Below are 13,473 nucleotides of genomic sequence, written 5' to 3'. Positions count from 1 at the left end.
CAAATACAAGATGACTGTCAATCTTCCTCAGCCTGAGGCTCCATGCTACATTTCGCCTCGTGCGGTAAGGATGATTCTGAGAAAGGTCTGGAATTCGTCCAGAACTACATGGTAGGACCTGGTCAATCATCTGAAGAGAGCTGGGAACACAGTAACAAACATTACCGTTAGTAACACACCATGATGTCATGGATTAAAATCCTGCAGGGCACCCAAGGTTCCCCTGCTCACACCAGCACATGTCCAGGCCTGTTTGAAGTTCGGCAGTGACCATCTGGATGATCCAGAGGAGGCATGGGAGAAGGTCATGTGTATCAGATGAGACCAAAATAGAACTTTTTGGAATCAACTCCCCTCGCCGTGTTTGGAAGAAGAAGGATGAGTACAACCCCAAGAATACCGTCGCAACTGTGAAGCATGGTGAGGGGAAACATCATACTTTGCGGGTGCTTTTCTGCAAAGAGGATAGGAAGACTGCACCTTATTAAAGGGAGGATGGGGTCATGTATCTCGAGATTTTGCCCAACAACCTAATTCCCTCAGTAAGAGTATTGAAGATGGGTCGTAGCTGGGTCTTCCAGCATGACAATGACCTTAAACACACAGACAGGGCAACTAAGGAGTGGCTCCGTAAGAAGCATTTCAAAGTCCTGGACTGGCCTAGCCAGTCTCGAGACCTGAACCCAATAGAAAATCTTTGGAGGCAACTGAAAATGTTGTGCATCGACAGCCCCGAAACCAGAAAGATCTGGAGCAGATCTGTATGGAGGAGTGGGCCAAAATCCCTGCTGCAGTGTGTGCAAAGCTGGCCAAGAACTACAGGAAACGTCTAACCACTCTAATTGCCAACAAAGGTTTTTGTACCAAATATTAATTTCGGTTTTTCTTTTCTATCAAATTCTTATTTCATGCAATAAAATGCAAATTAATTATGTAATAACCATACAATAACCATACAATGTGATTTTCTGGATTTTTTTTCAAGATTCTGCCTCTCACAGTTGAAGTCTACCTGCGATAAAAATTACAGACCTCTCCATTCTTTGTAGGTGGGAAAGCTTGCAAAATCCGCAGAGTATCAAATACTTAATTTCCACTCTGTATGTATGTTGGTGTGTGTGTTGCCGTGGTAGCCCTTTCAAGAAGAGCTAATTTGGATTAAGATATATTATCTCTAAATCTGCCATTTTTGTTCAAATGAAATAAATACGATGCATTGGAGAAATAACACACAGCCAGTGTCTGAGTGTATAATTCTTGTCTGCTCTCAGAGCACAAGCAAATTCACAAATAAATGTGGTCTCCGACTGGGAAGGAGGTTACATCCATGCATGTAAAGACATATGTATACAAAATAAAAGGACACCTGTGCCAGAAATTCATAACCCCATTGACATAGCTGAAGCATTTTGTTGCTGTTATAGCTCGCTGTATAATATTCATGGACAATACCACGACATGCCACCTAATATTCTTGAAACAAAATATGGACACTGCTTTTCCTTCCAGACAGACCCCTGAGCAGGATTTACTAGACAAAGCTTTCACTGAACAAGAGATAGGAGAGGCCAATAAATCATTCCCTATCGGGAAGAGCCCTGGGCCAGATGGATTCAATAATAGATTTTATAAGATATTTGTACCCATGTTATTACCATTTTAGCCGAAGAGCTCAATAATATCTCAGAAGACTCCCCTCCTTTGCCCCCAATCAGTTAAGAGTCATATAATGGTTTTTCTCAAAGCCTGGAAAAGAACCAAATGCCTGCCCTAATATTCATCCAATATCATTCATTAATGTAGATGTCAAAATATTCTCTAAAATAATTGCACCATGGCTCTCCCACTACCTACCCTCAATTGTTAGCAGCGATCAGGTTGGCTGCATTAAAGGTAGAGAGGCTCGTGATAATACGGATAAAACATTGTTAATTTCACATACAAAAAAAAACCAGGGGATCCCAATGTGCCTTGTTTTTGTCAACACTGAAAAGGCGTTCAACAGAATGCACTGGACTTTCTTGAAGAGCACATTGCCACAGATTGAGTTGAGCTCTTTCTTGTTATCTAAAATTCTATCCTTCACTGACCCTAAAGTGATAGGGTAACCGGCCTTCTATCTGACACATTTTCTATTAAAAAGGGGACGAGACAAGGGTGTCCCTTATCACCTCTGCTATACACATTGGTGATGGAACATTTAGCTGTAGAATTACATAAAATTCCAGATATTAGTGGAGTTACTATAGGCTCACACAGCGTCGGACTGGAGTACATTGGGCCCATCAGAGAAAATCATTCTTGGGGCCCATTACGTAGCTACATAGAAATAAATATAAGACCACCAATTGTGTGGTAACACGCTAATATCAGGGTATAATATAAGATAGTACACTTCTTATTGTTATAGAAAGAGATGGCGCCCACATTTTGGTGCAAACTCAATGATAAATGTCCCCTGATGTGTAGTAACAGCTAAACCAATGTTTTATAGCACCAGCGTAGTGGATGGGATTTTATGACATCTCATCCATACGCTGAGAAAATCCAGAGCGTGAATTAACCGATGCTGCGAATTTCACATGAACAATGTGTCAATATACGCTGCGGATATTCACCACCGACTTCATCCTTTGCAATACAAAAGGATCAAGTCAGGCTACGTTCCCACAGAGTAAAGCCGCTGCGGCCCCTACACTGCAGTAGAGTCGCAGCACTTCCGCCCTCATTATGCTAATGAGCAGCGCCATTTTTTTTTCTCCTGCGGACTTTCCTAATAGATGTTAGTCTATTGGGAAAGTCCACATGTGGACCCGCAAGAGAAATTGACATGCTGCGGATCTGAAAGACGTGCCACTTGTCAGAATCCGCGGGTGATCCGCAGCCTGAGATGCACACATAGTGGACATGGGATTTCTAGAAATCCCATCCACTATGCTTTAACATCTGGCCACTGCAGTTTTGACACTGCATAAACACACAGTTTCAAAACCGCAGAGAATCCTGAACGTGGGAACATAGCCTCAGTGGTAAAGGTGAACCAGCAGTAAAGACAACAATATCTGCACTATATCTGTGTGGATATTACCGCTGTTAATTTGCTATGGGTTTTCCATTGTAGAAATTCTGCAGCAAATGCATAATGTGAATGTATCCACTAATAGTGGTGGGGGCCCTAAATCACTTATGTATGGCGTTATTAGTGATATAAAAAAAGAGCTTTCCCTTACTTAAATCTCTCTGCCACATTTAAGGCCATAACTTCTTATCAAGGGCCTCACTTTGCTAGTAACTTTTAGTAAGACTTTTAGTAAGTCAGGGGTGATACAGGGAGAGGGGACTAAGTCAGTCATGGGTGATACAGGGAGAAGGGGCTAAGTCAGTCAGGGGTGATACAGGGAGAGGGGGCTAAGTCTGTCTGAGGTGATAAAGGGAGAGAGGTCACATGGGTTGATACAGGAAAGGGGTCGCAGTCAGAGGTGATACAGGGAGAGGGGGCTCAGCTCAGGGATGATACAGGGAGAGGAGGTGCAGTCAGGGGTGATACAGGGAGAGGGGGCTCAGGTCAGGGGTGATACAGGGAGAGAAGGTGCAGTCAGGGTGATACAAGGAGAGGGGGCTCAGGTCAGGGGTAATACGGGGGATGAGGATCAGTTAGGGGGTGCAGTCAGGTGTGATACAGGGAGGGGGTGCAGCCAGGGGTGATATGGAGGGAAAAGCCTCAGTCAGAGGGGATAAGGGAATGGGGTGCACCGTGCAGTCAGTCAGTTGTGAAAGGGGCGATGAGGGAATATGGCCCCCATTCATCCTTAAGTAACTTAACCCCTTCCCCTCTATCATCCCTGACTAAAGGCCCCCCCATTTGTATTTACTCACTGTTAGGCTGGCAGGGGGGACCTCCTTCAATCATTGCCAGCAGCTGTAAGGCTGCGTGCCCACTATGCGTTTTTCAAGCGTTTTTGCCGCGGAATTTCCGCAGCGAAAACGCTTGATAATACATGCCCCATGGTCCCCAATGAGAATCCGCATGTGCTGTGCACATGCTGCGGAAATTTCCGATGCGGGTATCATTGCGGAAAAATACGCAGCATGTCCATTAATTTTGCGGACACGCAGCGTAATTGCCGCCATTGACTTGCATTGAAATGCTTAACATCCGTATGTATACATGCGGATGTTAATGCGGTTCAATGTGTGGATGGTACCCGGGGCTGGAGAAGAGGAGACTCTCACCTCCAGACCCAGGTACCATGGTACCTGTAAAAAAAAGAATTTAAAATAAAAAATAAATATATATTTACATAGAATTATATAGAAGGTTTGCTGTGTCTGTTAACGTAGTGTCCAGAGGCTGGAGGCGCTACCAGGAAACAGGCCAGTACACCAGGAGACGTGGAGGGAGCCATAGGATGGCAACAACCCAGCAGCAGAACTGTTACCTCCTCCTTTGTGCAAGGAGGAACAGGAGGAGCACTGCCAGAGCCCTGCAAAATGACCTCCAGCAGGCCACAAATGTGCATGTGTCTGCACAAACGGTTAGAAACCAACTCCATGAGGGTGGTATGAGGGCCCGTCGTCCATATATGGGGGTTGTGCTCACAGCCCAACACAATGCAGGACGCTTGGCATTTGCCACAGATCACCAGGATTGGCAAAGTCGCCACTGGCGCCCTGTGCTTTTCACACATGAAAGCAGGTTCACACTGAGCACATGTGACAGAGTCTGGAGACGCCGTGGAGAGCGATCTGCAGCCTGCAACATCCTTCAGCATGAACGGTTTGGCAGTGGGTCAGTAATGGTGTGGGGTGGCATTTCTTTGGAGGGCCGCACAGCCCTCCATGTGCTCGCCAGAGGTAGCCTGACTGCCATTAGGTACAGAGATGAGATCCTCACACCCCTTGTGAGACCATATGCTGGTGCGCTTGGCCCTGGGTTCCTCCTAATGCAGGACAATGGCAGATCTCATGTGGCTGGAGTGTGTCAGCAGTTCCTGCAAGATGAAGGCATTGAAGCTATGGACTGGCCCGCCCTTTCCCTAGACCTGAATCCGATTGAGCACATCTGGGACATCATGTCTCGCTCCATCCACCAACGTCACGTTGCAGCACAGACTGTCCAGGAGTTGGCGGATGCTTTAGTCCAGGTCTGGGAGGAGATCCCACAGGAGACCATCCGCAACCTCATCAGGAGCATGCCCAGGCATTGTAGGGAGGTCATACAGGCACGTGGAGGCCACACACAATACTGAGCCTCATTTTGACTTGTTTTAAGGACATTACATCAACCTTGGATCAGCCTGTAGTGTGTTTTTCCACTTTAATTTTGGGGGTGACTCCAAATCCAGGCCTCCATTGGTTAATACATTTGATTTCCATTAATGATTTATGTGTGATTTTGTTGTCAGCACATTCAACTTTGTACAGAACAAAGTATTCAATGAGAATATTTCATTCATTCAGATCTAGGATGTGTTATTTGAGTGTTCCCTTTATTTTTTTGAGCAGTGTATATAGGTTTTATTACTAGATGTAAAGAAGAAAACTAAAGACTGTAAAATAATAAATCTCCTCATATGTTTCCCCTTATTATCTCCAGTAATTGTATTATTACTGTTATGCACACGCCCGGACTGACTGGGGTGTGCTTGATTAGTGATCCCACTGTACCATAAACCGAGGAGTGCCTGGAGGGGCGTAACTAAGTATCAACCCGATCCGACCAAGGTCGCATGGCAGCTCAGTCGACTCCGTGCACCAGGGAGGAACCGAGCAGAAGGACCAGGTGCTACTCCAGGTCAGACCCCGGACATCGCTGTTGGAATGCAGGAACTGGGGAATGCAGGAACAGGCAGGTTAGGCTGGCATACAGACAGGTGGGTATTGGCAGGCACAGTTGGTATGCAGACAGGTGGGTACTGGTAAGCACGGCTGGTATGCCGACAGGGTGGTACTGGCAGGCACGGCTGGCGTGCAGATAGGGAGGCACTAGCAGGTTGGAGCGCAGGCTGGATAGGGTTCAGTACAGACTGGGATACAGGAACAGAGCCGCAGATGCGGTAGACAAGCAGAGTAAAGCGAAACCGCCGGAGCGGAGGACAAGGCAGAGCAGAGCGAAACCGCCGGAGCGGTGGACAAAGCAGAGCAGAGAGGAACCGCTGGTTCGGTGAGCAAGCAGAGCAGAGCGAAACCGCTGGAGTGGTGGACCAGGCAGAGCTGAAAGAAACCACTAGTGCGGTGAGCAAGCAGACAGAGCGAAACCGCAGGTGCGGTGGACAAGGTAGAGCAGAGCAAAACCGCCGGAGCGGTGGACAAGGCAGAGCAGAGAGAAACCGCTGGTGCGGTGAGCAAGCAGACAGAGCGAAACCGCAGGTGCGCTGGACAAGGTAGAGCAGAGCGAAACCGCCGGAGCGGTGGACAAGCAGAGCAGAGAAGAACCACCGGAGCGGTGGACAAGGGGGAGCAGAGCGAAACCGCAGGAGCGGTGGACAAGCAGAGCAGGACAGGGCTGAAGGTGCAGGCAGAGAGGACTGGGCTCTGTTCACATGTAACAGACAGGAAAATACAGGAAGACGGTTAGAACACAGGAGGTAGATATGGAGGAAGGGAAAAGGGACAAGCAGAACCAGATACACACAAGGTACTTACAACGAAGTAGCGAGTGGACTCTAAAGTCACAAACAGAAGTAGAGAGACAACGAGTTGGAGCTAGGTGCAGGTTCAGACACTGCAGAAAAAGGGAAGGTACGGATATAGAAATAAACAGACAACAGGCTAGGAGATAGTTCAGACAGGAACTGACACTGGAACGAAGTCACAGGTAACAGGCCTGGGAATACAGCCCCCAGGATGGCGGAAACAGACAAGATGAGAACAGGACCTGGCAACTCAGAGGCGAAGGAGCACACTGATTGTTAGTGTTGCTCAGGCACCACCTTCAGGGTGGAGGGGGTTTAAATATCCAGTGACTCACAGCAATAGGCTGGGGATGCATTAGGAGCGCGCCCACAGCAGCTATAAGAATCAGGAAGCAACCGGGCCGCCGCCCTAAGCAGTCAGACAAGGGACAAGCACACAGCATGAACTGGAGCAAGGTTTGCAGGCTGGACTGATGGGTAAGATTGCGGTCTTGCATAGTGGGAGGTGGTGCACTATGCAAGCACACCACCAGGGATGTTACAATTACACAGGATTTTTATGATGTTACATCGGCTCATCTTCTTCTCATTCAGGTCTCTACAATATCAGATCAGTGAAGATCTTCTATATAAGAGAATTTTCCTGATTTTATCCATCAAGGATGGATATGGACAGAGACAAGATGGTGGAGAGGATGTTACACCTCACCCTAGAGATCCTCTTCCGGCTTACTGGAGAGGTGAGAGATTCTGATGACGTTACATTACATCATTCTTATCTATGGGAATAACAGATGGACAGAACTGGAGAGGTGAGGACTCTGGAAATGTCTAGAGTGAGATGTATTAATGTGTCTCTCCATAACCAGGATTACACAGTAGTGAAGAAGACCTCTAGTGAGCGCTGTCAGGCCCCTGTGTCTGAGGGATGGGGAAGACCCCTGAGCCCAATCACAGGGCCTCCACCTCACCCCCTGATACATGAGAACATCAGTGACCAGAAGATCCTAGAACTCGCCTACAAGATGATTGAGCTGCTGACTGGAGAGGTGACACTGCTGGGAATGCTGGGACATTATACAGTAACGCTATGAAGGGATCGGGGGGATGATGGTATCATTGTATGTGTCAGGTTCTTATAAGGTGTCAGGATGTCGCTGTCTATTTCTCCATGGAGGAGTGGGAGTATTTAGAAGGACACAAAGATCTGTACAAGGACGTCATGATGGAGGTTCCCCAGCCCCTCACATCACCAGGTAATAGACAGGACTAAATACACACGGCCCATAATTATCTGTATGTAAAGAACGAATTCAGTCCATGAATTTTCTTTCCTCCAGTTCTATCCAGTAAGAGGACAACACCAGAGAGATGTCCCCGTCCTCTTCTTCGACAGGACTGTAAACAAGAAGATCCCAATGTTCCTCAGGATCATCAGGTAGATGGAGAGAAGGTGTCATGAGATTTCCCCTATGATGTGTAGACGGCTGTGAAGGTCTTGTGCTCAGTCTTGTTTTATCCACCAGTATTATATGTTTTATACTTGTGTAATGAGAACGGTGAAGATGGCAGGATTAGAGCTGATCATAGATGGGACTTCTCCATCTGTCTGTGACTTTTACGATATTTGTTTCAGGGTGAAGATCTGACCCATATTAATACTACAGAGACATATGTGAGGGGTGTTGAGTGGTGTAAAGAGGAGATTCCTACATATGGCTGGCCAGGTGAGTAGTGACCACTAAATACAGAGAAGTCATTGATTCTTCTCAGTCACCGGCTGTGGTTGCTTTATCAGTAGTGTAGTCCGACCTTATCACAATCGTGTGATCTCCATTTTGCCTCTAGATCACAACATTCTCCTCCACTCAAAACTGTTGAAATGACTTTGGGTATTGAAAACCCTTTTCTATAGAACTTGCAACCAGGAAGATCCACCTCCCCCTGGGATCTCAAATTTGGACTCATTAGACCAAAGCACAGATTTCCACTGGTCTAATGTCCATTCCTTGTGTTCTTTAGCCCAAACAAGTCTCTTCTGCTTGTTGCCTGTCCTTAGCAGTGGTTTCCTAGCAGCTATTTTACCATGAAGGCCTGCTGCACAAAGTCTCCTCTTAACAGTTGTTGAAGAGATGTGTCGGCTGCTAGAACTCTGTGTGGCATTGACCTGGTCTCTAATCTGAGCTGCTGTTAACCTGCGATTTCCAAGGCTGGTGACTTGGATAAACTTATCCTCAGAAGCAGAGGTGACTCTTGGTCTTCCTTTCCTGGGGCGGTCCTCATGTGAGCCAGTCTCTTTGTAGCGCTTGATGGTTTTTGCAACTGCACTTGGGGACACTTTCAAAGTTTTCCAAATTTTTCAGACTGACTGACCTTTGTTTTTTAAAGTAATGATGGCCACTCGTTTTTCTTTACTTAGCTGCTTTTTTCTTGCCATAATACAAATTCTAACAGTCAATTCAGTAGGACTATCAGCTGTGTATCTACCAGACTTCTGCACAACACATCTGATGGTCCCAAGCACATTTATAAGGCAAGAAATTTCACTTATTAAACCTGACAGAGCACACCTGTGAAGTGAAAACCATTTCCGGTGACTACCTCTTGAAGCTCATCAAGAGAATGCCAAGAGTGTGCAAAGCAGTCATCAAAGCAAAAGGTGGCTACTTTTAAGAACCTAGAATATAAGACATATTTTCAGTTGTTTCACACTTTTTTGTTAAGTATATAATTCCACATGTGTTAATTCATAGTTTTGATGCCTTCAGTGTGAATGTGCAATTTTCATAGTCATGAAAATACAGAAAAATGTTTAAATTTAGAGAAGGTGTGTCCAAACTTTTGGTCTGTACTGTATACCCGTGCCTTCGGAGATGAGTATATGGTGCGTATATATTCATAGAAGGGGCCTACAAAAGACATTCCTCTCAACACTATATACATCCAATCCCATCTTACATTGTCAAAAGCTTTTTCAGCATCTATTGCAGGTAAAGCTGGTGTTTCTCTTGTCCTTGGGTTAAGATTTATCTTAAGTGTCAATAGTACTTTTCTAATGTTTATCGTGGCCGGTCTACCCTTGATGAAACCTGACTGTGCGCGTGATATTAGCTTTGGCATGATGGTGGCCAATCTATCTGCCATTATCTTGGAGAGTATTTTGTCAACATTTCTGAGAGAAATCGGTCTGTATAAGCCCAGGGCCATTGGGTCTTTTCCTGGTTTATGTAATAATTTGATATAGGCCATGACGCTTGAATTAATCATTCCTTTTCCCTCCAGTATGTCATTAAATAGATCTGTTAAAAGAGGGGCTATGTCTTCTATTATCGTTTTGTATAATTCACTTGTGTATTCATCTGAGCCTGGTGCTTTGTGGTTGTGGAGTTTTTTGATGGTGGTTATTTTCTCTTCTAGTGTGATTTTGGCGTTTAGGTGTTGTTTAAACTCATCTGTCAGTTTTGGTAGTTTAACCCTTTCTAGTAAAGTGCTATTTCCAAACTTTTCAGTAGAGGTGTTGCTATACAGATCTCTGTAAAAGGATCCTAGTCTTTCTGTTATTTCCCTGGGATGTTACCCTTCGAGTCCTTCAAACATTGGGGGCCTTGTACTGTTAACTTATTTCTCACCAGATTCGCCATCATTTTCTCTGATTTATTTCCATATTTGGATAAGTTAATTTCGAGATCCCGCTGGTATAATTGTTCCCTTTTTTCCACCCACACGATCTTTGTTCCTTCAACCACTTTTCCCTGTTATGTTTATTCATACTGGTTTGAAATTTGGTGTAGGCATCTCTAAGTTTCTCAGAGGCCTCCTCGAATTTTTTTTGAGTGTTTCTTTTTTTGCCACAGACATATGACATTATTCTGCCTCTTGTTACCGCTTTTACCATTTCCCATAGTCATTTATTATTTTCCCTATTCTCTTCGTTATCTATTAGAAAATCTGACCACTAATCCTTTACTCTTAGGGTGAAGCCTTCATCATCTTTCAATAAGGAGGAGTATCTCCATAACAAATCTGAACCTTTTGGCGTGTATCAGCTATATCTAACAGTATCAATGCATGATCAGATATTACTATGTTTTGCATCTGGGTATCCTCTACCCTTCTTAGTATGTTTGCCGATATGAGAAAATAATCTGTTCTGGATAGCGAGCCACACGCATGCGAATAGAGAGTGGACTCCCTATTCTGAGGGTGTAGTAGTCTCCATGCATCACCTAACCCCGTAGACAAACAAAATGGGTAAAACTCTATCCTGTCTTTTGGCGGTTTTGGTCGCCTTTTGATAGTTCTTCCTGTCCTCCTCAACATTGACCACCTAACTTAGAGCACCTCCCACTATTCTATTTGTGCCCAGGTCTGCTATTACCTTTTTCTCCAGTTGATGAAAGAAGATTTTATTATTTGTATTTGGTGCATAGACATTGTATAAGCTATACGTTTCTCCCCTACAGGTAATGACAGAATACGAAGTCTACCGTCTTCTCCCACATAAGTTTCACTCATCTGCCCATTTATATTTTTATTCATTAATGTGAGCACCCCTGCTTTCTTATCAACTGATGATGCCCCGAAAACTTTACCCACCCACATTTTTTTCATTCTCCGGAAATCTTTTTTTTCAAAATGGGTTTCTTGGAGTAGAGCTACATCTGGCTTCAGGCGTTTCAGGTGACAAAGAATCATCATATGCTCTTGCGGAGAGCGTATCCTTTTAACATTCCATGAAATTATTCTCATAATTTTTTCCAACATTTTTTTGGGTTACCTTTTCCCCCAACTGTCTGGTTTTTCTCCCCCATTTTTTCCCTTTTCTCCCCCTTTCCCTGCTTTCAGCTGCAACTGTTCAAGTGAGATAACGTGTGTAGATGAACCGCTCCAGGATTGTATTTTATTATAGATCCCTACAAACAAAACTTGGCTTTTTTAAACTGTAAACATGAACCAAACTTGATGACCATGTTAATAAATGACCCTAAGCTTATATACAGTATTTTAAGCTTCTTTGACTTCACTTCTTCCTGGTCAAATCTCCCTCACCACGGCACCTCCTGTATCATTTTATTTATTTATCTATCACCCCCTTTTTTTTGCCACATTTTCCTTTCCGATTGTTCCTATAGCCCCTCTTTTCAAATTATACCCTTATTATTGTCTCCCCCCCCCCCCCCTCCCCCAGACTCGTCCAACATATTACATGAAAATACAAAACATTCAGTACCCTCCTACCAGTTAGCCCTTAACGGATATTACTGGGGAGTGACCAAGATCTGGATGAGGCAAGGTGGTGAGACACTTGGAGGGTATATGTGAGAAATATCACAGAGTCTTATATAATCAACGTCCTGAGTAGACTCCCATATCTTTCCCCAAGAGTGCTTTTACTCACTGTCCCAACAGTTCTTTCTTTTCATGGGGTTTTTGATCTCCTGTCTTGCCTTTGCTTTCTCGGTGAATTTGATGAGGAGGGGGGTGATCACCCGATGTCTTCTTCAGGTGTTCCTTGAGACTCTCTAGGATCTGTTCTTCGTGCATAGGGGCTGTACTGTTGTTGTAGATTCAAGATGTTATCCATGAATGCTTCCGCTGCTTTCGGATCTGTGAAGGGTCTGGAGTATCCATCCCACAGTCTTATATGAAGAATTGCTGGATATCTTAATTGAAAACGTATATTTTTGCTAAATAAGACTGAGAAGATTAAAGCAAAGGATCTGCGTTGTCTGGTTACTTCAGCTGAAAAGTCTTCAAATAGTGGAAGTTTTACCCCTCGGACCAACAGGGGCTGTCTGAGGCGGCGATATTTCTGTATAATGTCATTTTTATCAGAAAAATCAAGATACTTTACTATTACTTGTCTTGGTCTTTTATTGTCCCCTTTCTCCATATTTCCTGGTGGACCAATGCGGTGCACCCTTTCAGATTTGCGTCCTGTTATGATGTCCGGTGCTTTGGGTATGTCTATTTCACAGAGTTTTTCAGCTCTTCATAGGGGAATGTCTCTGGCAGTCCCACTATTCCGAGATTACTCCTTCTGGATCTGTTCTTCAGGTTGTCTATTCAGTCTCTCAATACAACATTTTCTCTTGTAAGTCTAGCCAGACTCTCTTGATCAGTGTGCGCATCGTCCTCTATTGCAGATATCCTTGTTTCTATTCTGTTTATTTACTCAGTGGCCTCATGTAGCTGTTCCTGCATTGCCTGCAGTGCCTGTGTCACTGATTCTTTCAAGGTATGTAATATCTCAGGTAATAGTTTATCGGCCACCTCCGAGGCCAGTCTCTTATAGTCCAATCCCAGTACCTGGGTGTCTCTGTTACCATCAGTGCCAGTGTTCATGTGCGTCTCCAGCCTGCTTTCCTCTGCAGTGGCGCAAGCGTCTGCATGTACCAGCACCATGACACCTCCCTGAAAGCGCGGGCTGTCTTGTTTTTGGCATTGCTGCGCAGTAGATATTTTTCCATGTAGGTGGGACGCGTGCCCCACCGTTCAGTCTTCCTGACTTGCCTGGTTACGGAGCCTATCGCCGCTATTTGTAGCCGGTATTTTAGTAAGGTCTGTGGAGGTGACGGGAGCTCAGGAGTCATCCTCCCTACATGACCAGCGCTGGAACCAGAAGTCCTCAATTTTGCATTTCTATTGGAAATCAAGATCCTAGAGTCTGGAGGAAGAGTGGACAGGCCACTATCCAAGCTGCTTGAGGTCTAGTGTGAAGTCAGTGATGGTTGGGGAGCCATCTCTTCTGCTGGTGTAGGTCCAATGTGTTTTATCAAGACCAAAGTCAGCGCAGCCGTCTACCAGGAAATTTCAGAGCACTTCATGCTTCCCTCTG

General features: G+C 45.0%; 2 protein-coding genes across 5 annotated transcripts in view; both read left to right on the top strand.

The window, feature by feature from the left end:
* The window catches only part of LOC141201484 (gastrula zinc finger protein XlCGF66.1-like), a 306,294-nt gene that overhangs the window by 234,559 nt on the left and 58,262 nt on the right, over positions 1–13,473 (top strand). The window lies entirely within an intron of this gene.
* LOC141201476 (uncharacterized) overlaps positions 1–13,473 on the top strand; it is a 33,659-nt gene that overhangs the window by 13,594 nt on the left and 6,592 nt on the right. For 2 of the 4 annotated variants that reach the window (XM_073663481.1, XM_073663478.1), the window contains exons 1-6: positions 5,073–5,794; positions 7,230–7,375; positions 7,505–7,684; positions 7,768–7,891; positions 7,976–8,073; positions 8,272–8,362. In XM_073663481.1, coding sequence (XP_073519582.1) covers positions 7,298–7,375; positions 7,505–7,684; positions 7,768–7,891; positions 7,976–8,073; positions 8,272–8,362 — 571 coding nt within the window. In that variant the 5' untranslated portion in view covers positions 5,073–5,794; positions 7,230–7,297. Of the gene's footprint in view, positions 1–5,071; positions 7,113–7,229; positions 7,376–7,504; positions 7,685–7,767; positions 7,892–7,975; positions 8,074–8,271; positions 8,363–13,473 lie in introns of those variants that run through there. The other 2 variants (XM_073663479.1, XM_073663480.1) reach the window with 2 other exon arrangements.

The sequence above is a fragment of the Phyllobates terribilis genome, unplaced genomic scaffold (genome assembly GCF_046119375.1).
Source record: "Phyllobates terribilis strain yellow unplaced genomic scaffold, ASM4611937v1 Scaffold_116__1_contigs__length_5312468, whole genome shotgun sequence".
Taxonomy (NCBI): Eukaryota; Metazoa; Chordata; class Amphibia; order Anura; family Dendrobatidae; genus Phyllobates; species Phyllobates terribilis.
The sequence above is the reverse complement of the archived record's forward strand: the minus strand, read 5'-3'. Positions and strand labels throughout refer to the sequence as shown.